This window comes from Callionymus lyra, chromosome 5 (genome assembly GCF_982586985.1).
Source record: "Callionymus lyra chromosome 5, fCalLyr1.hap1.1, whole genome shotgun sequence".
Classification (NCBI taxonomy): domain Eukaryota; kingdom Metazoa; phylum Chordata; class Actinopteri; order Syngnathiformes; family Callionymidae; genus Callionymus; species Callionymus lyra.
Genome location: NC_141822.1, coordinates 24655153 through 24682640, shown reverse-complemented (window position 1 = coordinate 24682640; position 27488 = coordinate 24655153). Strand labels below are relative to the sequence as shown.

General features: G+C 40.3%; 1 protein-coding gene across 1 annotated transcript; it reads right to left on the bottom strand.

The window, feature by feature from the left end:
• Positions 1 to 147: 147 nt before the first annotated feature.
• Positions 148 to 27483, bottom strand: LOC148079868 (bone morphogenetic protein receptor type-2-like). The gene is made up of 13 exons (XM_087791576.1): positions 26621 to 27483; positions 15502 to 15687; positions 14352 to 14531; positions 11816 to 11923; positions 11571 to 11662; positions 10067 to 10297; positions 8261 to 8375; positions 5563 to 5723; positions 4641 to 4788; positions 4409 to 4545; positions 4102 to 4274; positions 2120 to 3405; positions 148 to 1771 (listed from the first exon to the last, which is right to left on the bottom strand). Exons 1-13 carry the CDS (start codon positions 26697 to 26699, stop codon positions 1518 to 1520), a joined length of 3150 nt encoding a protein of 1049 aa, XP_087647702.1. The 5' UTR covers positions 26700 to 27483; the 3' UTR covers positions 148 to 1517.
• Between the last annotated feature and the right edge of the window lie 5 nt (positions 27484 to 27488).

Sequence of the window (27488 nt, the reverse complement as noted above, 5' to 3'; positions counted from 1 at the left end):
TACCTAATGTTTGATATAATAAAAGGTTTATTTTATTATCTCAGGTTCCGACACCTGAAGCTTGAATTGACCGATTTAATAACACTTTATAAACACTTTAATCTTATTATATTAATACTTCCTCCACGAAAAAAAATTCCAGCAATAAATATTTAATACATTTATTAAGATTTTTTTTAACTTCCATATTGACTCGAAAATGTTTACAGAAACTGTACCAAGCAGACGCACAGCAATGGAATCTTCAGCCACATCAACTGAATGCAAAAAAAACAACATAATTCCATAAACAAAAATGATAGATATCGATGCATTACACATAATTCTTTTTTCTTTTCATACAAATTACAGGTTACAAAATAAAAAGATAAATGAGATGTTTTCATACAGCAATGACGTAACAAATATCGGGATGAAAAAGCTCAAGCTGGAGCTGGTTTGTATGTGGGATTGTTAATGTAGTTCCTTATTTGCACGGTAGGTGACGCGGTGAGCAGGGAAAACTTGCATACACGAGTGAAATCTTAATGAATGTGTGAAGTTTCGGGAGCAGCAGCTTCTCTGTGGCATGTTTATAAGGTTTTGTCCAGTACAGTCTGGTCTCGACGGGATCATCACAGGAACCAACACGACCCCCCAATGATGAACTTGAACGTCCTTTAGTGTTTTCAAGAGGGTCGTGCGTCCATCTGGACACGTGTAGACGAGCGTGAGGGTCACGCCATTCAAACATATACGCTCATGATTCGTGTGATTGTTGGCGTTCGCGGCCCTCGTCGGATGATCCGCGGCAGGAGGAAGGATTGTCGTGGGGGTTCTCCTCGCGGCGTGATAGTGTCGCGATACAAAACGATTGTGACTACTAAGTGCAACAGAGAAATAACATGTTAAAATAACGATTAAAAAAATGGAAAAAAGGTTTACGAAAGCAATAAAAAAAAAAAAAACACATCAAAAGCATCTAAAAGCTAAATCCTATTGCACAATTAAAAATGATGATACAAAAAAAAGTATATGGACAGAAATAAAAAATTGCATACAAACGAGGAAATTAAAAGAAAAAGTGTCTTTTAAGACGGTTTTTTTAACGGAGCCTTCCTCTCCAGCACAGTGTGATGCAGCGGAGATCACTCAAAAAGTTGATTGTTTTCCATAGCTTCTTCTTCTTCTTCTTCTTCTAAAGTTTAGAGACCTTTCACAGCGCGGTCACAAGAGCCGGGACTTGCTTTTCTCTCTCTTTTTTTTTTTTTAAAACACTGATTTGAGTGGGTTCAAAGTGCACATCGAAAGGAAAAAGGCATTGGAAAGAGAGCGAAGGGGGGATTAAAAAGGCGACAAGCGGATGAAAACGCTGCATAGCTGAGGTCCATTGAAAGCGATGCCATCGTCAGAAGGACACACCGGAGCGGGACAGACTCGTCGACTGTACAAGTATCACACAGTTCAGCTTCTGCAGGCGGCGGCGGGGGGGGAAAAAGTCTGCTCAGATTTTCGCATTCTGGTCAGAGGTTTGGCGTTCACACGCGAGTGTCGTTGGGCTCGCTGGAAAAGTTCCCTCCTTGCAGGTAGATGGCAGAACTGGACTTGGGCCGGCTCTGGCCGCGCCCGGAGCCGCTGTTGTTGTTGTTGTTGTTGACCTCCGGCCCCCTGGTGTCCGTGGAGATGACCCATGTGGTCGGTCGCCATTTCTTCAGGGAGTACGGCGTCTTGACGCGCTTTTTGATCTTCTCCCCCGTGGCCAGAGCTCCATCTGTCTGTGCTAACCCCTCACCTGGAAAAACAGGGCGTAAATCAATGACTACCATTTTAAAAAGGCTTAAGGACTCTAAATAAAGCCCTGATTTTTAAACAGTCTGAGGGGATTTTCAGCCTCCAAATAGACAAGATTGAGCATTCAAGCTTCCATTAGTCATGCCACTGCTTTAGGTGAGAAAACTATTCCAACACTTTAAAAAAAAAAATGTAAAGGAATCACATAAATTGTCACATTCAGAAAAAAAAAAAATGAAACAATAATAATGTTAAATATTCAAAACAAAAACAAAAAAGCAAAAAAAAAAAAAAAGAATGAGTCTTTGTGGTGAAGATGAGAAGCTCCAAAATGATGATGGTTAGTCACCTAGTGAGGTGAGGTCCTGCGTGGTGAAGGACAGGTCCAGAGAGTTGGGTCTCTCGGGCCGGCGTGCTCTGGGCTGCCGCAGCAACGCTTCCCCTCTCATGATGACCGACGTGTTCGCCTGCAGGTCCACGCCCGCGGTTCCGGACCCGGAGCTTTCCGCGGCGTTCTCCTTGGTTCCTCCTTCCACCTCCTCCTCGCCCGGGTCGCTCTCCCCCCCGCTCTCCCCCTGCCCGGTGTTGCTGTTGTTGTTGTTGGTGTTGGGTCGAGCCGAGCGCAGCGCCGCCACGCCCAGGGTCCGGTCGGGCACCTCCCGGCTCAGCAGCGGCTCGTGCTCGTCGGGGCTGGCCGTGATGACGCCGAGGCTGAGGCGGCTGTCGTCGGAGCGAATGTTGGTGGAGCCGCTCTGAGGTGCGTTGGACCCGTCCGTGTTCAGGGACAACATGGCGGCGCCGGCGTGACCGTTGGCGGCGCCGTTAGCGCTGCCGTTGACCACCGCGTCTCGTAGGGCGGGGATGTTGTTGGTTCCGGGGTTCCGGTGGGCCTCGACCGCCGTGTTGGTGGCCGCCGCCGCAGCGCCAATGTTCGTCTTGGAGTTCTCCACCTGCCGCAGGTTGGACTTCCCGGAGCGTCCGAACTTGAACCTGAGCGAGGAGGACGACGACTCCTTCTTGGGGGGCTTGTTGCGCAAGGGCAGACTGGACGGCCTTTTGGGCAGGTTCTGTTGTTTGGGGAGGGGGAATATGGAGGTGGGAATGGCGGCGTTCGCCTCCGACGCCCCTGACGCTTCACTGGCCATCTTGATGAGGGGGTACAGGAGGCTGGAGCTTCCCGGGCTCAGGGGGTCCGGAGAGCAGAACTGTTTTTGCGAGTGCTCCATCAGATTCTCGTCCGAGCTCTCCTTCAGGTTCTTGTCCACCTCTTTAGGATCCAGCTTGGTGGTTTCCAGGTCCTCCTGGGTCAGGTGGAGACAGACGGGAACTGTGGGGACCCCCACGGGCCCCTCAGACTCGGAGATGATGGTAGTGGTGGTGGTGGAGGTGGAGGGGCTTCCTCTGAGTCCGGCCCCGCTGGTGCTGCTGCCATCTGGACTCGGCAGACGGGCGTTCGCCTGCTGCTGGCGGTCCTGATTGATGGAGTTCCGGTTTCTCTCGCCGGTGCCGAGACCGATCCTGCCGGTCCCAGAACCGGTGGTGTCGCCCTGAGCGTTCTTGGCTACGCCCTCGTTTTCTTCGATGTAGGAGGAGGGATGGTCGGAATAGGGACCAGATTTGGGCGTCATGCGATTTCTGGGAAAATAATAAGAAAAGTTTATTTGTTAATTTTATATTTTTTGGATAAAATACCAACAGATTCTATCTTCAAGTTTGAAGTTTGCAGGAAGAGACGACCAACAGATGAAAGAACCTCTTTTTGTTAAGTAATCAAATGCACATGTGGATGGTTGTGGTTTTAACGACAGTGCAATTACACTGTTCTAACAGTGGGGGGAGCCATAAACAAATACGTTCCAATACTGAGGCTTTTAAGGCAGAGGCGGGAAATTACATTTTCGCCACAAACCACATGACAAAGCATGTCAAGCCAAAAGAAAGATAGAATAATAATAGTAATCTGAAAAAAGGTGTATTTTGCCATGCCATTTTTAAACAAAGCCGAACAAGCTACATTTCAGTCGAATTTAAAATAAAACCGAAAATATTATAAGACGCATTTAACGATAAAAATGTGTTTAATTTACTTCCTAATAACTCACAACAAGGACAAATTAAAAACCGAACATCTTATGGTGTTATTTATTTTTACATGAAAATAAAATAAAATGGTAATAAATAAAAATGTGATCTATAAGAGTAATGTCTACATCACAAAAATGTTCCCAGGTCTGCTTTGAGGCATATTTTTAATATAAATAAACATACTTTTTCTCCACTATAATATATTCAATATGTAATTGAATTAAGAAGAAATAAAGCTAACTTTACCTCTCATTGTGCAGTGTAGTGGACATTGGGTTGAGAGTTGGGCTGACAGACTTGGAACGATCCCAAATGAGGAGCAGCTCGGCCAGTCTTTCCTCAGCACACTGGGCTGTGAGGCGGGCCTCTGCATCCTGGTCCCAGCAGTCCTCCATGGTCTCCTTCAGCGAGCGAACAGCCTGCGCACACAGAAAAGGAAACTCAATAAGGTGAAGACGATCATTGACTCTTGCAAGACAAAGAGGGGGGGGTTATTAAAAGGTTTCCTTAGACAAATCCGAACAGATTCAACTTTACGATATGACCAACGTACCAAACTGTTCTCTTTCCAGGCTTCTGGGAACTTAGGCCGTTGCTTCTCCCTCGACACCAGGACCTGCATGTCCTCGAATGTTGGGTGGTTTCCTGCTTCCGCCTGGAAGGCCACCTGGTAGTCTGGCACAGACTCTCCTGCAGCAAAGACAACAAGAGGGATTCAGTTTTCTAACGCAGAGACTCACTAATACGTGATGTGTGTTGACACTTCCTGAAGACTTTTGTCTTACCTGGGAACAGGTCTGTGCATCTCATGAATGTCTCCCAGTAGACCAGGCCCAGAGCGTACATGTCCACCTGCTTCAGTGCGGACTCGCAGTCCCGCAGGTTCACCGCCCCCTCCAGCACCTCAGGAGCCATGTAACGGATCGTCCCCACCTGAAAACACAACGATAAACAACATGTTAAATATTTATTTAATCTCATATCTCATGTCAAGTCAATCTAAATTTTAAGAGGACTATAATTTAAAACCCATTCATGGACACGGACAGGTTTTCTCAACCGACAAATGTAAATGAACATTACTCACTGCCTCAACAGCATAGATATTACCTTTTTATTCTTCTTTTCCCCAGTGACATTACTCTTGTAAAAAAAAGAATGAATTGCTTTCCTCAGGGTTTTATATTCTCATAAAGGACAATAAGAAAAATGAAAATCAAATGAATTAATTATTAATTCATCAAAAATGACCAAACGTGTTACTTCGAGTGCAAAACTCAACTGGCCAGGGGGTCACCAGATCTACATTATTGTGTGCATGAGCAAGTTGGTCTTTGATCCAAATTTGATTTGTATCCGTGTTTGGTTTCACTGTAAAAGATCGGCCATTTCTGCCTAAATTTACGTGATCATTAAAAAAAAGTGTTCCATCAACTCTATATTGAAAGCTATATAAAAAAAAATAGAAATAATGTATTTTCTTTAACAATCAGATGTGAGTTTGTTGCTCTATCCACACTCGACAAGGCATCAAATGTAGGGCCACAGAATATCATCTCATAGTCTGAGGCCAGAAGTCTGAGTCCCCTTAGTGACTTGCAATGGGTAAAAAGGATGTATTGCCAAGAACAAGCTCTAAGGGCAAACACAGCTTTCATAGGATTTAACCAGACACACTAGGTAGTCGCGTCATCAGCCAGCTCTTACCTCACTGATCGCCGCGTTCTCCTCCTCGCCGTGGCGTGCCGGCCTGTTCCCGGTGAGCTTCATGGAAAGTCCAAAATCGATGATGACACATGTGCCCTCGGCCTTGACCAGAATGTTGCGGCTGTTCAGGTCTCTGTGAGAAACTGCCGGCTTGTACAAATCTGACACACAGCCAAAAAAAAAAACGGGTCAGGATGTGACTCACTAAATCACAGATCATTTTCAGTTCCATTTCCTGATTACAATCTCAAATCCACACACATTACATGCACTAATCACCAATTGTTCAGCAGAAATGTAAACAGACAAATAGACAGACCTCTAATCTGATAACAACGGTATTAAAAGGACATCAGCAGCCTGTGCATGAAGTTGGGTCACTGTCCAGCAGGGGGAGCACTGAGTTTGTGACCGTCGCTGCCTCTTCTTTTATGTGGGGGAGGTTCAGGACTGGACCAAAAACCCCAAGAGATTACGAGCTGCCCTCACTAACAACACAAGTCTAGCTCATCACGAACACAACGAGCGTTCAAGCCCTTTAAAAAAAATCCACACGCAGCTCACTGCTTCTACACTCCTGACACGTTTGATGTGCGATGATGAGGGAGAAGGTTGAGGCTGGGTGGCGTGTGTGTCAGCGCTGCAAATTTAAATGATGTCTCAGAGGCTGGCAGATCTGGACGTCGCTCGAGTTCCTATCAAGCTTCCTTAACGCTGCCCTTTTTCCTCTGCGAGGCTCGCTGGAGGCCGGTTCTATAAATAAACGGCGTATTTGTCAAAATGCGGGGATACAGAGCGGCCTGAGCCGAGCAGATCCACGTGGAACTGCAGTGTGTGTTGGACTAATGACACAGGATGGGAAAACACACAAGAGGAAATAAACAGTCGCAAGTATGGGAGGTTATTGTAATTACAGAAGAGAATGAAGATAAAGGATGCTTGCTAAGATAAACCAATTTTATTTTGGGAAGCATCATGACACTGACAATGTAGAACTAATCTATATAACAGATACATGTTTAACTTATATATTCTACTGAACATGTATATGGACGAACTATCGCAGCAACTCTTAGGTAAGACAAAAGTACGCGGATGACTTGGTTGTTTTTTTTGGGTGACATAGCCCAGACTGTTGGCTTGTGGCCTAAGATGCTGTGGATTCAATCCCAGATAAGATTTTGTGTCCCTAAGCAAGACACTTAACCCTGATTGCTTCTGATGCCGAGCTGGCGCACTGCGTCACAGCCTACTCCCATCAATTTGTGATTGGTTGTGTAAAAATGGTTGCAAGTTGCCTCAGAAAAAAAAAGCATCTCCATAGATTTAAATGTTAATTAATGTAAATGTGATGCTTCTTCTCTTGAGCAGCTCTGGTCTGCAACAGTCTGCTGCTCTGTATATGGTAATGAACAGGATATAAAATGTATAATGTCAGCAAGAGTTATGTTCTGATCTGACGCTAGAGAAGACCACGGGAAAAAAAGGCTCTTCTTGCATTTAATCTCTCGAACAATAATGCTGCTTCCTCTGAAAAGGTCAAATGCCTCCATTTCCTTACAGAGAACATTAAGAATGATGATATTAGAAATGTATGTGAAAGCTCACATTCGTGTACAGATGACATTAGAATATCTCTGTTATGTACAGTGAAAGCATGCATGAAAGAAAGGTTGCATATAAGAAAGCTATAAGAATCTTACTTAAAAGAGCTCAATGGCTATGTGCAATGTTTGTCCACACACGTGTCAACACATTTAACGCCGTATTCAGAAATCGGATGTGTCGGCTTGATGCCTCAAACAATATAATCAACAGTTTGAACCACATCGACTGAGACACTGCTACAGCTTTTTAACCTTATGGTGATCTCAGTTTTTTTGTTAAATTATGTAAATCCATCGTTTTACGTTAAAGTTCTATTCTTTTTATTGTATGCGTTGTGGGTCTGTTGTTGTGTTTGTCTTATTATGGACTTATTATTTGTACTTCAGACTCAAGAGTGGTTCATCCAAAAATCAACAGTAAATATTCTTTGTTCCATTAACATCAACCACAACATAGAGGATATCTACAATTATAACACTAACATTTATAATGACATCATAACTACTCCGTAGCTACAAAATAAATACAGAAAGAAACCAAAAAACAATTGTTCATAAACAGCCTCAACGACTGCATTACCAAAAACAAAACATAAACTATAATAATAGGCTAAAATAATATAAACTGTTCTTCTCCCTACTCCTATAAACTCTGGAATGAAAATAGCATTAACATTTATGTTACCATAGATTTGTCTCAATTCAAGTGACTTCAGTAGATTAAACTATACAAAATAAATAAAATACGAGTTGGCAAGACATGTCCTGCGCTACGATATAAAGTAATAACAAAAAGAAAAGGCTATCTTGCTCTTTTAACTTAAAAAATGTAAAAAAAAGATAATATAATGGAAGGTTTAAGCTTATACAGCACAGTACTACCGTTTCTTTTTGCCCCTTACATGACATGTATTAGATGTCATTTTTTAATATTCCGTTGTAGTGAGGTTTAAAAAATAAATAATTTGCTTATAAATCATGTTATTTACGCCCAATAACTTGGCAAAACAGTTTGTTTTGATCAGTGCCGATCAAATGTCAGATCACATCAAATGTTACTCAGTCTCATTTGCAAGTCTGCTTCTGCTCACCTCCTTTGAACAGCTCAGTGTGCAGGTATGCCAGGCCGCGGGTGACGGAGTGAGCGAGTCGGCAACTACTGACCCAGTCGTTGGTCTGAATACCCAAGTAGCGGTTGAGAGAACCCTGTAGGAGAACAAGGAGAATAAAGGGATGAAAAATGTATCCACTAGCATCGTCATCGTCACCGTCAGGTTGTCAAGAAGAAAAAAAAAATGTGACTGTAAATCAAACTGAAGGTTATCTTTTGTTAAAAGACTGACAAACATCGCGTCGCCCGAGTTCCTCCTTCCCTTTGCCTTGCTCTTTAAAATTCCCAAACTCTGGCAGCAGCAATAAAGGGAAGAGAAGGTCAAGAATGACGGAAAAAAAGCGTACACATGAGGAGACTGCGTTTGATAGGACAATAAAGAAAGTTAAATACAACTGGTTTTATTTAAAGCTGTAAATAAACTATACCTTCAGACGTAATAGTGTCTCAGGGTACAAAATAAAATTGGAATCACAAGCTTATTATCGCATCTGCTGCTGAAGAGATTCACACCAGTTTACCTGAGGTCCTGCTGTATTACCAGGACTACATTTTTCGATGGTTGAAGTTGACTGAAGGTCATTTTAGCAGTAGTCACGACTTGTAACAAATATTCACCTAAAAATTGATTTTGAATGAATAATAAAGTGCTTTCAGGGTCAGTTATGTCATCGTCTGCTCGCACCGTGTTTAGTTACCTACAGGTCAATTATGTAGTCTTTTGAATTGATTTAACAATTCTTAACCTTCAGAAAATATGAAAAGTTGGATCATATTGGCAAGTCTGCGATGAAGAGGGTTTTAAGTTAGAGACTTGGCAGTGTTAGAGCTGCTTGCTTCTTAGCAATGTTTTTTTAATTCCCTGCTCTTGCGGAGCCTGCAGGTGCATCACTAATACGTTTGTTTTTAAATAAAGATTTTATATATTGTTTCATCGCAGCGTAATTATGCGCAATATTGTTTTGGACATGATTATGAGGGTTGATGAGAAGTGTATTCTAAGGTGCAACAAAATGGGTTTAATTACCCGACTGTTATCACAAATGTTTCTATCCCGAGAAAAGAATTCCTTAAAAATGGGACATGTTGGCATATTTAGAAATAAATGATCATATCACAAACAAATTATCCCTTTTATCTTAAACATTTTGACATAATTATCATTTCTTCACACAAGTAATGGGGTTCCATTGCAGTTGCACTGTTCTGACACCGGGAGAGCAAGAAATATATATTATTTCAATCTTCTTTATTGCTGCTTTAATGAAGTGATACATTTGATATATTAACTGTGGTACTCGTGTATGCACACTTGCTCAGGGAGTTTAAATGATCGAATTGCAAGACTGTTTGTATTCGTAACATTAATTTATCAATTTTAATGATGAAAAGGGAATCTTTAGTTGTGAATTATTAATCAAGAGGCTTGTGACCCAAATGTCTGAACAAATGATACAAAAGGCATTTGAATTATTTAAAATAAATGAATTAATAGATCTTTGGCAAAAGTGGGATGAGAAAAAATGTAACAAGGTTTGAAATGTATAACATTGATAAACGGCAGTCAAGCTGAGATGAAACCTTTAAAAATGAAAGAGATCCTGAAAAATGACATGTTAAATGTCTTCACTAATGTAGTAAAGCTGTAATCTGCTTTTCTTTAATGCCAAATAGACCTCCTCCTTGTTTTGATATTAAAGCAGAAGAAAAACAAACAGTCGCCACAAAAACAGGAAGCAACAAACCATTAAACACACTCGAGGTCAGCCTGGTCAACATTACTCACATGGGGATAGTAATCCATGACGAGCAGGTACTCTGTGCGTCCCTCTGGGCCCGTCCGCTCATCGGCGGCCACGAAGCGAACAATGTTGTCATGCTCCAGCAGAGGAAGGCGGTAGATGGAGCACTCGTTTAGGAAGTTCTGCCTGTTGGCTGCGGTGAACAACTTCACCGCTACAGGCCGCTCATCCAGGGAGCCACAGTACACAGTGCCGTATCGTCCACGCCCGATCAGCTGCAGGCAGGGGAGGAGATTGGTTGATGAGATCTAAATAAATCCCTTTTATACAAGACAGACCACTTGACAATCAGGGGATAGCGCCCCTTAGAATAAACCAGGAGGGTGGAAACTAGATTACTGTCCCTTGAAATGGGCAAAACAGCAAAGTTGGCCTCATTGAATCAGTTTATTTGATGGATTTTAGTGCTGCAGGTCATTAGAAACCGCTATAAAAGTCAACCCACTAAGACCGAGATGTACAAGATAAGACAAGATTCAATGAGAATAGTACAGAGGAACCTACAATGTTTAGTCTAAGAGTTGGGCAATCAGGTTCACCCTCATATCTGTGTGGAACAAGTAGATAAGGCCAAGGTCAGGCTTCTCAGACATCAGGAGAACAGGACAATAAAAAAAAACATGTGACTTTCTTCATTTTCCCCATTTCTGACAACTTGTGTTTTTAACAGATTTGCAGCACAAGCGTTCAGGTTTTGACCGTAAATATAAAGAAATTAAGAGAAAACATCTTTCACAAAAGAAAGTGTCCATTTTTGGCCTATTTTTTATTTGATAAATGTGGTTTATTCAGAGAACAACATATCCTGAAAAGGACTGATTCAGCTTATGCAGGTTATTCATATAAACCTATGTTTTATATGTAAACATGGTTCTTGTCCTTCAGGCTTTGCTAACAACAATGAGTTCAGTAAATCACAATTTCTTAGCCCAGATCTCATTTCCACTTCACCATCCCATCATTTAAAATGAATATCTTAAGATTTATTCTCACTTGTCAAGACCAGTAAAACTGTTAACTATGCTGTATCAGGTCGGCAGGATCTGGTTTCAGCAAATGTTAGTGTTTGAATGTGAACAAGGAACTTAATGCTGTCAGATGGTGTGTTAGGATTTTTGTAACCATTACTTATAGGTTAGGTTTGATTATAAACACGACGGAGGCCATTCAACTTGCATAAAAAGCAGAGAAATACCTGTATTTAATCATATTAATTATCATTAGTTAAGCCAGCATCTGATTTAATTGTTTTCCCAAGTATTTCTCCTGACTTCTAAATCAATTTTGCCCATCAACCAGTAGAATGTTGTGTTTGTGTCCCTGATTTCCATCAGAGAATGTCGTCACTGCTTTATCTGCACTTCCCATGAGGGTTGTGCGAAACAGGAGAAATGGCTGAAGGTGAAAGATTACACTGCAGCAGGGAAAGCTTTGAGAATTGACTGTCGAGGACAAATCTAAAAATACAGAGTTGATGCGAGCGCTGACCTCCAGCAGTTTCAGATTGTCCAAGTCCAGCGAGCTCTCGGAGCAGGCGGCCTCCATCATGTTCAGGTTGTGCAGACCCTGCTTCCCGTCTCCTGTGAAACACAAGCACAGACACGCACGCGGATCACAAGGTGAGGCCGGGAAAAACAAAAGATGTAATCAGAAGCAACGGGCTCAGTCTATTACTTTGATGATGATTCTACTGAGAAGAGTTTACAGCCCTGAGCGGTGCCATGACAACTTACCGCGCATTGTGCGGTAACCGAAGAAGGTGACTACAGCAACAACAGCCAACACAGACAGGGTTGCGAGGGCGATTATGATCGTCTTCTCGTAGCTCAGTCGGCGAGAGTCTTGAATGAAGACAGAAAACAAAAATCACAAATAAAAATGTGTTCTTTATGAAGGTCAGAAATAAAGCAAAACATTACTTGTATAACATAAGCATGGGCGAGAAATCTTTTTCTCCCCAACCCCTTTCGGTTAAGAAGACGAAAACGAAGACGACTATTTGTGATCCAATAGCTCCAATAGCTTATAATTAGTTAATAGAAAGAAATAAAGAAAGGCTATATTGTAACATTTTATTAAAAAGGTAACACTCAGGAAACAGGAATGTACATCTATTCATCCAAAATATTTTCTTTTATTATTGAATCAAAGAGCCAGATTCTTATTAATTAAAAAAAAAAACCCACATCTAATACGGTCTATAAACTTTGTAAAAGACAATCTTCTCTTTACTTTGTGAAATGTATTAAATAAATAATACCAGATGATTTATAGAGAGCAAGTAGGGTTCAAATGGGGGCATTCACAAGAATGGAGCGTTTTAATTTGTGAACATTACAAACGGTTGCATATAAAATTGTGAGATTAAATCTCTTTCTGCCACCAGCTACGTTAAAGTGTGAAAAATTGTCTGCGTTTCAATATAAACGCAATAGATTTATTTTACAGATTGGAACTTAAATTTCGCTGAAGGGAGAAAACCTTGTAGACATATTCTTAATAATTTAGGGGGGGAATAGTTAACCATATTCTACTGTTTACCTTTTTATAATAACTTTGGAAGGAGGATTTAAAAAAGAAAAACACCTTTTCAGGGATGGAATGTCGATTTAATTAAAAAGTTAATATCAAGGACGCACTTCACAGTTTTACTGCAAAGACAACATTCGTTCAAATGTTTCAAACACTTGAATTAAATAATGAATCTACCTTTCAATTCTCAGACACTGCAGATGAGTCATTGATGACAAACAACCACATTTGGAAAAGTTACGCATGTGTTTAAAAAAGATCAGGTGATCCGGCAGGTGCATCGTGGAGGGCCATAAAAAACAGTCAACAAACTGGAAACAAGTAGAAGAAACAGCACTGGCTCACAGAGGAGCAAACATGACGAAGGGGTCATGAAAAGCACAGACTTAAATTTGTCTTCGCCTTCAGGTGGGAGGGGGAGTCGAGGTTCTGACTATTTCTGTTGTCATGCACTCATGAGTAATGACACCCTGGCTGCGTGCTCGCTCTGATAATAGTGTCGCTGTATTCCATTAAGGAATGTAATGCATATGTACACACAGAAGACAGCCAGAGAGCGTCAATGGTTCATAGACTAGTGTACACAGACTGTGAAAAATATACGATTGGTGTTGTCATTTCAAAAATATTGGCTGATAAGGAAGAATAATGACCTTTGTAGAGGTGTGAAAGAATATTGTTGAGGCAATAAATATCGATAAACAATGAAAAACACCCACATAATTTAAAGCAGATGCTTGGAAGCATTTCGACTTCCAAGTTAAAAGATAGAGCCTAAAAAGTGTCCTTGCTGCCATTAAATATAGCCGGAACATCACAACCTTACAGTCTCACATAAGAAGACACCACTCTGATATTAACTATCAAAATATCCCAACATTCAATGAGATATGGTGAGAATATTGTATCGTTACTCGGGTATTGTGATGAATCATCGTGATGTTTTTGCCAACGCTTACCCAAGTCCTTTACTTTAACCTTCAAAAATAATCAAAGTTTCATTCCTGCAACTTGTTCTAAAACGAGAAAGATTTTTCACCAGAATAAAACACAAATAAGTGAAAACGCTTTCAATGTCACATTACCTTTTGTGTTAGTTCTGAATACCAGTTCTGTAGTAAGTGTCTGTTGTCTAGACTAATGATTTTTGGCACGAGAACAAAACAAACATTCCCTTCAAAAAACAGACTGAAAATTGCCCAGACATGTTCATGAGGAAATCAATTCAGGAAACTACACGACAAACACGTTTCACATGTGGCGCAGCGCTACTTTCAACTTCATACATCCGTCAGTCAGCGGCAAGAACAGACGTGCAGACGCCTTGTAATCCGTGGAATGCAGAGAGACGACATGGATGGTGGAGTCACCATGTGTGTGTTTATGTGCGTGTGCAAAGCACTGTGGGCTGCTGCCCACAACACGCTTTGTTCCATTCAGAGTAAACCTTGAGCGGCAGGAACATTTAACAAAGCACCTGTGTGATGCTTGAGACGTTTATAAGAAGGAGCGGCTAACTTCAAAGTATAGAATGTTCCACGGATAAATTGACGTAAACTGAGGCTTTTATATCCTCACAGTAATTTTTCTCTTATGGCAGACTGAATGAAAGAAGAAAATGTGAACACTCAACAACATTGTGGTGCTCTGCAGCATCAATAATAATAATATTAATAATAATAAATCAAGGAAATATGAGGTTGAATAAATAAAAATATTGGGGGCATTTTTGCTTACACATGGGGTGTGCGGTGGTGGGAGTAGGCGGTGGGAAGTCCTCGGTGAAGTTCACGTTGCACATGTCACTGCCACAGCAGCAGAAGCGGTACGTCGCATTCTGGACTTGTTGGGAGGAGTAGTTCACCACACAGCTGTCTTCTTTACAAACCTGGTTGTCACCTATGTAGGTCCAACACCCTGCACCACAAAAAAAAGCAATGGGATACACACACGACAATAAGAGCGTTAGAAAATATCATTATGACGATATTGTTTTCCACCATACTGTATCGATTTTATTCTTTACCAAATTTCTTTTATGGTTTGTATGTAGAAAATAAAGTAATTCTATTCTTTTTTAACAATTTAATTCAAATATTCACAGCCTTTGTTCATTTTTGTGTTGCAATTAAAATGTTGGCCACTAGGTAGGCAGTCATTAAGTCCTACTCAGTTAAAGGAACAATGACAACCAGTGAGATCCTGGTGATGAATGAGGACAAGAGGATACCATTTAAACATCAGCTTTAAAAACAGATTTTAGTCTGCATCAGTCAGCTTTTAAAGCTGATGTTTAGACATATTAAGGTATTAAAACAAATGAAAGCAGTTACGACTTTGTCAAGAGTCATGCGGTCTGTATACTGTACTCTGCAAAGCCAGAGTTAATTAAATAAGTAAGTAATGAGTATTTATAGAGCGCTTTTCTAGACCAGGGTCACAAAGCGCTTAAACAATGAAAAAAATACCCAATAAAATAAATACTTTAAAGGTCAAGACACCAGTACTTGGACAACACTACAAAAATATCCTATAACTGTTGCAATATAACTGTCAGAATGTATTGTTGTACACACCCCTACAATACCATCAATTTAGAGTTGAATCAATAATGATAATAACAGTGCCATAATTGGATAAACTCCTCTGGGTCATAGTTTTACTAACCAACATTTTTAAACATTTACTCACAATTTATGTCAGTTCATTTCTGTGAATTAGCTTCAGCTCTTTTCAAAACACTAGCTATAAAGCCAACTGAAAGTTGTGTGGATGTAATGTCAATTGTATATTTAGAATCTACCGACTTAAATCTGAAATGAGTCATGAAACCACAAGTCTTTTAAAAACTGTTGATGTACAAAGCCACTTTTTGGTTCCCTCCTACCTTGTTTGACTAGTCGCACTTCCCCAGGCAGACTCTTCTCCCACAGGCCAAAGCAGTGCTTGGCCGTGGCACATTTGATGGTGGTGTTTTCAGGCGAGACCCGCCCTTCACCCCCAGGGAGTCGCTCCATCTCCCATTTCTGCTCCTGGTCCGTGAAAGCGCACTCCCTCTCCTCTCCCTGCGCAGCTGTGGCGAGAGACAGGAAGTTGTGTTAAATCAATGCATCTTAAGACAGGAAAAGTGAGGTCGGACTTCAAGCATGTCCGGTTGCTGCTGGAGCTGTAAGATAGATGACATTTATCATTTCTATTATTAATTATAGTGACACTATAAGTCCAATGCCAGAACCTATAAAATAATACGTGACACATATCTCACAAACAAAAATGTTTGTAATTCAATCATCCATTTTGTATTGTTGGTGATGCTCGAATGTTAAAAAGAAGACTTTAAATCCATCCATGTCTGAGAGCCTCATGTAAGCCAGGAGATGCAGTGAGACAGACTGAAAGCAGCATTCTCATCTGCCACGAAATGAACATTGAGAATCTTACAGCAGTCATTTTCATTCGTAAACAAAAGTAATGCTCAACAACTGTACAGACTTGGAAATGGTGAATGGTCGGTGCATACAGCTGCAGATATTATAAACAATAAGGTCATAGGGCAAACTCATGGTCTTGAAGATAGATCTACAGCCTATACACAGATACAGGCAAGAACGAATGTTAGCGGTTCAAACGTCTCTATGGGTTACTATGGGTAATCCACGATAAGAGAAAAGACAGTGTGACAATTTGTTTCTCTAACTCCCAGCGCTCCCAAACCTCCAAGCGAGGGAGGGAGGGGAGGTCTGTTTTGGAGGAAAGTGTGGGGGTGGGGGTTTGCTTTGCCCTGCACAAGGTCAAGTCGGCCTGTGGGTGACGCGATAGAGTGGTAGCTCTGCTGGGAATGACGCCAACTTCCCTCGGCTGCCCCCGTCCACAGATAAAGCTGTGCGGCCTCAACTAGAGGACCTTTACTTTCTGCTGTTTGGCGGCTCTTGCTGGATGGGGCGACAGGAAAGTGTACACAGAGGAAAGTTCAAACTAAAAGGTTAAAAGTGTGAAGGAATTTCATTCGGGCAAGTCAGTTGGAATATAAGGGGGGGAAAGAAGAGGGTTTTTTGCTTAATTCTGAAACGCTAAATACAATGATATGACCTGGAGAGATGCCCATCAGGGCTATCTGTCAAACTGCCTATGAACTGCAGTAGAGCATAATTAAATAAATACTAAATACTGCATGTGAAAATAAACGGCTAAGTTGATCACAATATAGAAAAAATGTCTGTCTATGACACTTTTAAAAGATACAAAGAAAGATAAATACTAAGGAAAAGTTATCTGTAAACAGCCCTGATACAAATTAATATCCTTGAACAGAAGGTTTTGTTATTATGTTTTTTATTTCAAGTATCATAAGTAGATGATCTACCCTCATCTTTACTAATAATCTATAGTTCACTGCTGTGCTGTAATGTTGTGAATGCAGGCCTGATGGCTCTAACACAACTAGAGAAGACTAAATAAAAAAGGTCTAAAGGATCAAATGCTAAACAAGAAAACTGATGACTTGCTAGTTTAGCCACTCCAGACATGTCAAACATTGTCAAGATAACATAAAAATCTAGGTCTGCAGCAAGACTCGCATTGTTTATCCACGCCGACCTTGTGCTTGCAGATTCTAAATTCTGCCCTCGAGCACACAGCAAAAAGAATGACATTTCTGTTATTTAAGATTGCAAATACAAGAGAAACAACACAATAAGAATACTGAATCAGAAGCCAAGGGCAGCTGTGCCTACGTCTAAACTAGAGAAGACATTCAGCTTAATAAAATATAGAAAGTAATGTTTCAAAAGGAAAGCTAAACACCACCATCTCACCAACAATAGTCATTCATAGCTCAAATATGCAATATTTGTAATTCCTCCAACCATGCAATTGAGGGGAATGGGCGTTGGGAAGTGAGGACATTAGAAACAATAGATGGAAGTGCTTGGCTACGGACAACACCCAGCTCACAGACATAAGAAGTGACCTTTTCAAATTTAGTTTGAAGAACTAAAAACCATAAAGGGGAGAGTCTACCAGCTTTGTTTCACAATGCTAAGACGTAATACAAAGATATTAATTATTCATACAGAATACAATCCATGTGCTATGAAATAAAACACCACGTAATGATCTTTTGGGTCAATATACGGATTAGTTCCTGAGTGAAGCCTTGAAATAGATTTGAAATTGTATAAAGGTGCATTAGCTTCAGTTAATTTCAGTCTACAAATAATGATCATGTGCATTACAATTCCTTTACTCTCTGCTCCTAAGCTTTGGAACAATCTTCCTCTCTCTTTGCGCTTGATGGAGTCTACTGACTCCTTTAAGAAACATCTTAAGACGTTTCTATTTGTGCAGGCTTTTCCTTGAATTTCTCGAACTCCTGTGTTGTTCTCGGTGTTGTCTTGATCCTTGAAGTATGTACTGTTTTGAGTATTGTTTTGATTGTTAAAGCGCTTTGTGACCCTGGTCTCGAAAAGCGCTATATAAATATATATTACTTACTTACTTACTTACTTACTCTCCTGTCAAATTAAAAGTGGTGAAAACAAGATTCTTTAAACTTGAACAAAACAAATGAGTCCAAAGGAAACTATTTACGATCATAGTTCTGAGCCTATAATTCTTGAAAAGCAAAAACTTTTTTCAGGATAAGAAAATGACTATTTACTCTGCATCATTGACCAAATGTAATGTTTAAAACAAGGAATGAAATGCATTATATTTAGGGACTAAAATAAAAATACTGCCATGAGCCATATCAATGACAAAACAGCTCCTCTGCTTACATCATTTTTTATTCATCCTTCAAAAATCTTGAGGCAGTCGAATTGTGTCTTGAGATACACAAAAGAAAAAAACAGCAAGATATAACCACTGCTGATAATTTGGGATCAAATTTATGACTTTATAATCTGCCATCATAGTCAATTTCCAGTGTTCATTAACTGGCTGTTCAAAGGCTTATCTTTTTGATTTAAATCTATAATTTTCCCCTCTGGATTAGGCATTTACTTTTAAAAACAAAAATCTCTTTTTGGAATAAAAGCATTTTCCTTTTTTGAAAGCCCCTTGACTGAAAGACACTGTGTCTTCTTTTCTGCCCACTTCAAGGGCACGAGTAGCTTGAAGAGCTGGATGTAATTGCGTTCATTATCTGAAGAGTTCAATATTCAGTTGCAAACAAGCAATCAATTATTTAAAATAGATCATCTGGATGAATTGAGACCTAGTCGTCGAGGTCAAAATTCAGATAAATTGTTCCGTGTCAAATTGTGAGGACGTTCAAAGAAGATTCCAAACAGAGAGACTACACACAACTTTAGGACACTTAAAACTTTCATGCAAGAGAAAGACAACATGCGTGAACAGACAGGGACTGGTCTCACTTGACTTGAGCTAAGCAAACTAAATAAATACCGGGAAACTTTGCGAAGGCTGATAGCCATCAAAGTTGGACAGCAGAGCATGTGACGGAGCTCAGGCACGCAGTGTCACAAGCAGTTTTTTGCTCATTTGCAGTCTGATCCACAGGAGCACTCCCCAAGTCAGACTTCATTGGCGTTTCTGCAGCCCTGCCTGGCACTGGTGGGTTCTTTAACTAAATTCTGGCATTCTTTGAAGGATTTCTGTTTGGATACAAATCTCTTGTGTTTGTTGCTGATTTGCTATGGCAGGCACTGTTGCCAGTTCAGCTCAGTGCAGCACGCTGTGCAAGGTTGCAAGGGATTGTGGGTCAGAGAATGCAGCCAAGGTCAGTCAAGCGGGGCAGATGAGGGAGAGATAAAATAATGATAGAGCGCGAGAGACAGAATGTGTAAGGCTGGTCCTTATGAAAAGGCCTAGAAGTAGCCATCGACTCCAAGCTTACCCATTGGATGGTTTTGAGCAGTGAATGTTTGCTGCTGTGCACCCATGGCCTAGATATTTACCAGCCCCCCCTCACCTCCAAACCTTCCTCCCCTCTTTGGTCTTTGCTACCCCCTTGAACTGCCCCCTTTTCCCTTCAGCTTCGCTACTAAAAAACAACAGCGATCATATCTGACGCTTCGCTTCCTACTACCAAAGCCCAACAGATACACAGTGACTCCAGTCCTTTAGCTAGCTAGTGCAGTGACATTGATTTCCTCTGGAAAGTAGTGTGAATTTGAGGGTGAATAGACCGTAGGAACTTTATTTATCATTTAATAAATTGCGCAACAATAATAGGCTAATATTGAGATCTTATATTATGAGAGCTATTAGTTACATTACAAGTGTGTAGTATGTTATTGAACCGTTATATTACATGTAATAAACAAATTCCCTAAATGTTGGTAGAGTTTCTCTAATATTACAACTGTCATTACAAATGTATAATGACCGTTAGGAAGAAGAGGTGATTATTTACGTTGCAAAAGCGTTACTTTTTACATGTTTGCTAGGACAGCTTGAAGACGTCAGTGGCCAGACTGGTGAACAAATAACTCAGAGCACGCAAGCAAACAGGCTTTGAAGATTCAAGGAATTCAACTGGCAACCAAGACATCAAGGAAGATTTATACACTGAACAATTTCAAAACAGTAGATTGATTGTCTTTAGGGTAAAAGTACCTAAAATATATTGAAAAATCTACCACCACATAACTATTTAAGCAAGACATTGCAGTTTATCTGAACAGCTTGACTTGGCAGCTGGTCTTTCCTGCCTGCATTTAAAATACAGTTCTGTAAATGCTACTCCAAGAGAAATCTTTTGAATAAAGATTTTTTAACACAAATTAAATCGTTTTTTTACAAGGGCAGGAGGGCATCATACTCCTGTGAAGATGACCAACCCCGGATCAAGCCCTGTGAATGGGTATACTGCTGGTTCATCAGCAGTTTCGGAATGTTGACAGAAATGTTTAGTAGATATCTTATCATTTATGTTTGCTTTAGAAAGCAGGCAGAAAGATCGATAAAACAGATTTAGCTAAAGGTGTCACACTATATGTTATTTTGTGTCTGTTCTTATCTGATTAAACATCTAACAACACATCTTTTGCCGCGGTTTATAGTTTCACTTCTGTCAGATGAATGCAGGACACTTGGTTTGAAAAACAAACGAGGACCCTATGACGCCCCGAATACTTCCATTCAAAACATGAGCAATCCTAATCTGACCTGCTGCTACAGTTTGGGTGCCTGCGTGTTGCTGAGGCAGGATGGATGGGATTCAGGAGTATTTGCTGACACCCCCATATACAAGCCCCATGGATGGCTGAGTTTAAAGATGCAATAGAGAGGGTGGGGGTGAATGGGTATTTAATCTGGTCCATCTGTTGCCATAGGACGGCCACCCCCTTCGAAAAAAAACCCAACCAGCCCTCGTCTGAGTCTGTCTGGGTCTGGCAGAGTTATGCTAATCCTGGAGCTTACACCACACTCAAAGCCAACAGGCCACCATTACTGACTGTGATGCATCCACAGCAAATCCCGGTCGCCCCCCCCCCTCAGTACCTTAACTTTCCCAAATATGTGATGAAAACACAGATGACAGAGTGGACGAGGTGATGTTTGCTACTGCACCACAGGGGGGGATAATCTCATACAGATTATATTTAAACAAGCAACCCCTGGGTTTCAGGCCGCATATGAATTTGGATGCAGTGTACACAGCACTGTACGATTGTATTGATAGGTAAAATAACTACAGAGTTTGTCTGGTCACATCGTATGTTTCACTGTTCAATTCCAGCTATCTTGAGAAAAACCTTGAGTAGTTTGGCATGGCTCACCAGGGGCTTTCAGGTGTAAGGAGGTGTTGTAAGATCCAAGAAATTGCAACTTAAGAGCAAATAAGAAACAGTTGTCCTCAGCTCTCCTCGCTTCAGATCTGATTTTTCTAAATGCTTCTAAGAGGATTACTTAAGAGCGTACAATTGGTCTGAACCCTGTTCGCTTTTGCCCCTATTTGGTTGAGCTCTGTCTAAGGAATTACACACGATTCTGCCGTTCATTGATGCGTTTTATATTATCAATGTCAGTTTTATCAAATTACCATGGTTCCAACAATGCCTGGACAATGGATATGCCTGTATTGCATACCTCGTGTCTGGCTATATAACAGGCTTTTGCTTGTAAATAGAGAAAACAAAACAGGTTGTATCAGTTAGTATACTAGCCTTATGTTGTTGTGGTCAACTAATACTTCTATTGATCAGGCTGTCACTCTGTGTAACAAACTGTTCTCCGTTTTGGAAAACCAAATAAGCACTCTTACGATGAATAACAATTTGCATCTATCTTTAGAACTTAAAGTAAGGTAGCAGGAGAGACACTGATTTGTTTGAATCTAATTTAGTTCGAGAAAGGCTACAGCAGAGACAAAATGGGTTCCTCCCCCTCCATTTCAGCAATCATTGCCATTTCTATCTGTAGTCACTGCCATCGTTTCATCCAAAATAAAGATGTGGACTGAGTGCAAACTATTATGGAATCAAAGCACTCAGCGTGCTTTCATATCAGCCAGACGATAAATTGATTTGCTACTACTGCATGAATATTTCTGTCTGGGGGAAAAAAAGAAAAAGATCAATCTTAACAGCAGTTTTCCCCATTCAGGAAAACTGAAGGAAATACTGCAACTTTTCTTGTTTAACAGTTTAATTTCGATTGTTGAGCAACCTAGAACCTATACTTTCTTAATTATATCTGTATTTGATGGTTATTCTTTCATGATCTTATCAATCATGTGCAACTTGTATTAATATAGAAGTAACAGTTTGAAAAGTGACCATAACCTTGACGAGGTTCAATGTTACCAAGTTTGTTATCAACCACCACATACTCCCTTTAACATCCAAATGGAGGCGAACCCAACTTTCATACATTATTTATCTCACAACAGTGTTTTCGGCTCAGGTGGTGAAACAAATTGCTTTTGTTGCCACAGCTAGCCGCCATTTTCATGCAGACAGCATTTGTACAAAAAGAGAGGTTGTTTCATGTCCAAGCGTTTGAACCCAACTAACCTCCAAAGCACAGACATGGCTTTTATTTTTTTGGTATAATTTCCTCATCAACACATGCTTTGGGTTGAGAGTTTTTGTATGCTCTTCTGCCATTCTCTACTAAGAACTTCCTTGGGTATGTTGGGTATGAAGCATTTTACTGCATATACCTAATAGAACCCTTTTAAAAACTGGATTGAGTCATGTTTAAGGATAATAATGGGTACTTAGTTTTCAAAGAAATAAGGGATATTCATAACTCATTAAATTATTTTCTTTACACCAAGATATGAGCATCAGCCCTTTAGCAAGAAGCATCTTAAAGGGACAGGAAAGTGAATTTTTTGGCTTCACTAGTGTAATGAGCCCATTTTTATTTCACTATTGAAAAACTCCAACAGGTTTTGATTGACAGTGTCGTTGTTATGTTTAACCATTGAAGATGGATCAAGAAAAATGGCAATAGATTCTTCATACCAATTCACAGCCTATGATTTGTTTCCTCATGGCTAAGATAGGCAACTGTTATCTCTGAAACTTTAGTCAAACTATGGTTTAACAAGTCAGAAGGTACTCAGCAGGAAACTGATTAAACACGGGACAAAAATAAATCACTAAGATGATCAAAAAAGGTTGGGTAATTGGTTTTTATTAATAATAATTATTTTTTGCAAACATCTATTCTAATATGCTTGTCTTTAAGAAGATTATTCACCATTGGAAGAGGAAATGTGCTCAAACAGCTATCTGTCTTCAGCACAAAAAAATAAATAAACCATAGTTTAACGGTTTTCTCATCTCTTGCCCTTCAAGTGCAGGCACAACTGTGTAGCAGAGCCTCTTAAGCATGCTTCACTGCACTGCTTGTCTTGCTGTGTCTTCGTATTAAATACCTTAAGGCAAATTGGTTTGCTTATAAAATGCCAATTCATCCATTGGCCTAGATGATACGGCCATTATACACATTTTGTTTTGTCATAGTTCACTCTTCTTTGAAATTATCTTTCAATAGACCTCAGGTAGGCGACGAGTCCTGCAGCAAGAACCTCACTTCCATTTATTACTGTTGCTAACACACTGACTTCCTTTTATACCGTCTGCCCATAATGTTGAACCACTGGGCTTCACTTTCTGTTAATCTGTTGATATGACCATGAAGCAGACCGCTTCAACAGGCCCCGTGTTTCTGAAGGCCTCTATAAAGCCTTTTTGGTCAGAGAACAGTGAGCCTGTCAACACCTCCCTTTGAGGCCCACGAGACACAGCTTCTGGGTTTTTGACAAAAGAAGCAAATGCCTTTTCGGTTTTTAACCGCACACTTTTTGCTCTAATCCTATATAAAAAAAGAAGAAAAAAAAAGCAGCAGCCAAGAAATGTCTGCATCAAGTCAAAAGACCTGAAGAAATCCAGCATGTAGTGTCAGTATGCTTAGAACAGGCTCTGGAGCAGATTTACACAGCAGCAGGCTGACACCCACATAAAAATTAGTCACACTGGACCAGGGACAAAAGCTCAGCTATGGACAGGTTAAACAATCAGGAGATCGCTCTACGTCGTGTTAAAATATATTTTTCAATAAAGTAAAGCTTGAATATTTATAAGAAGTTGTTGGTTTTTTTTATTGCATTTTACCGTTTGCTTTAAATGAATAACTAAATGATATGCACATGTATATGTATAAACAAGTGTGGGTGAGATAAAAAATATTGCTATAACAAAACATTGTGAATTTTTTTTTAATGAAGTATAAAATACATTTTTTTTATTTTAGTTTCTTAATGGTTTAGTTTCAAGTATGTTTCCATCCATCCCTCAATTTCTACTGCTTATTCCTTTATGGGGGTTTGTTGCAAGGTACTTAAACAAACAACCAAAAAATATATATAATAATTGTTTTGTTTTTTTAATTTACAATCAACATGCAAATATTCACATGATTTGATAAGTTTTGTGTTCATTTAAACTTCAGTTTATTTATGTCATCAGCAGCTAAATGGACAATGAAATCCTGTGGTATCCAGGGGGATGACTGAGGACAAGAGGATACACCTTACTAAAACGGCTATTAAAGCTGATGTTTTTGCCTTATTTGGTTGAAAAAAAAGGAAAACAGTTAAGACTACATCAAGAGTCATGTGGTCTGTAAACGCCAGAGTCAAGTACTCAGACAAAACTGCAAATATATCCTGCAACGTTGACCTTGTATCTTGATACAAGCACGTAATGTTATTAAAAGGTAACAAGTACCCCAATCACCGCTCAGCACCTTTTTAATCGTTACAAAGATTACAGGAAAAAGCCAGATGTGGACAACAAGCATCCACTTACATCGTTGCCCTTTCAGATAATTTCTTCCCATCCGGGTTGATTTAGACGAATCATGATGATGACCTCGAGTTCTGTGCAGCTGATCCTTCACTATGACAGTTACCGTTTAAAAAAACTGTAATTAATTTCTTGCCTTGATGACAGTGCATCCATGCTGCTGAGTAATAGCTCATCTTCCCATCATTATCCACGACGTTTCACCTTCATGAGTCAACGTTGAAATTAGTATTCCCAGAGGACAGATTGATGCTGAAAATGTTTGGCACAGAATTGACTGTTCCGATCAACAAGCAAAACAAGGACAAACAACGGACGCTTGTATGCATGTAAGCTGACTATAAATTCAAATTGTTGTAAATTCACGAGGGTCACATTCAGATGTGACAGAGAATAATAATAAATCAGGGAAAATTACCTTTAAAAAAAAAAATCCACACAAATTAAAGTGATGCTAAGATACTACAGAGAAAGACTTAATAAAATGGATTAAGCATGCGAAGTAAGTAAGTAAGTAAGTAAGGGTTATTTCTAGACCATGGTCCCAAAGATGATCCTTAAAAGATAAAGACACATAAGACAGACACAGGAGTCCCAGAAAGTCAGGGAAAAAGCCTGTACAAATAAGAATGTCTTAAGATGTTTCTTGGGCTTCTAACTGTTTCAGTATAAGGGCTGTTACAGCCAATCACAAATCTAGTCACAGACATCAAACCGATCAAAGGTGGCCTAGGAATGTCTCAACGTAACAACAAGTGGAATTTAGGAATGACATAAGTTTAACTCTATTAAATGTCCCTTAAAATACTCTCGGTGCAAATAAGTATCAATTACACACACAAAAAAACCCTTTCAGACATTTTGATTGAACTGAAAATGTTGCCAAGTGCAATTAAAAGCTATTAGGATGGCTAAGATTGTTGGTCATGTGATAACAATCTACAAATCAAGGCAACCATATGCAAATGCTTGAGGTATTCCCACCCATGCTTGCTTCAAACGAAGAAAATTTGGGTCGTGTCTCTACGCTTGAAAACCTCAGTGATTAAATATGAATCTAAATTACCCTTCAATGTATTTTCTTCAAATCTGTACATCATTCTTCTGTCTGGACAGTCCAAAATGTTATTTTACCTATCAAGCTCCTGGGATGAACATTTAAAGCAATGTTGGGATTTTCTACTTTCCACAAAAAAACTCACAGGTTTTGTTTTTTTTTCTCCTCCATCTCTTTGCGAGCCATCTTATCATGGCCAAGGTCTCACAGAAGCCTGGCTTAAGTCCAAAGTCTTGAACAGGGGGGGCATGGCTTGGCAGACAAGGACTGCAGCAGTATATTTGGCAGTGTTTTTCCAGGCCTTTTGTACACAGAATGATTAAAAAACGGAGCCAGTGGTATGTTTGCTACTGTGCTTGGAAAGATATCCTTGAAGTCTCTTTGATTTAATAATACTAGATCGATCCCATGAAGTGATACCCCCACAGATTACAAACTCCTGATAAAACTGTTTGAAAATGTCAAAGTTATGATTAATTGATGTTTTTTTTTAACGATCAATAATTTAAAACACAGCGGATGACCCAGTCTAGTGCAGTCTAGACTTGACTCTAGAAGTCGAAACAATCGGGTAAACAAATCGTCAGGAATTACACACACATTCCAAGAGAGAGGGAAAAAAACAAAACACAACCAAACGACCTTAAAACGAAGACACTTACCGGCCACAGAGGTAGAGAGAATCGCCAGGCAGAAGCCGAATTTAGCAAGAGATTTCATGGTGATCGGGCCCACAGCCATGACAGTTCGTAGTTAAATCTCCAAATTTTTTTTTTACTTCTTTTTTTTTTCTCCTCACGTCACCTCGATAACTTGAAACGCTCTCCCGTGCAAAGCACAGCACATAGATGGACGAAAGAGTAGAATGTGTGCTGCTAACTTTCTGATGGTTATAAAAAAAAGGCGACACTAGTGGCACGTATATGATAAAATAGAGCTAACTTGTGTGGCTGCTCTGCCGTCTGTAACCAGCCAGCGTACAACGTCCATCTCTGCTAGCTGGCATGCTAGCTGCCCGGGGCGACTGTCTGACACTGAAGGAAAAAAAAACTTGTTCGAGGAGGTTAAATGCGGCTAATATATCCAACCGCTCGCACAGTCGTTGATCCACATACCGTCACCGCTAACGTTTCTCCATTAAAAAAAAACTAAAAAATGCACGGCTAATATCTTATCATATTCGGCTCCGCTGCTGGTTTCCGAGGCTAGCCGACGTTAGCAAAATAGCTAGCTTGTTTGAGTTGTCCGCCTTCGGTCTCGTTGCCGGAAAAAATAAATAAAAAAGAAGCGGCGAGTTTTCAGGATAGGAAAAAAAAAGGACGGGAAGAATAATTTAAGAAGGCGTCAGGCGGCGGAATGTGGATATCTGTTGGTCTGATCTCCCCCCCTCTCTGGGCGGTCGACTACACTGGTAATGACGCTCTGGAGCTCCACTCGGCAGGCAGGCAGACAGACAGACGGGGAGGCTGGGAACGCCTCGTTTGCAAGGCTTGTCTGGACCGCTCGTCTCCGGTATCAGGTTGCTGTTGG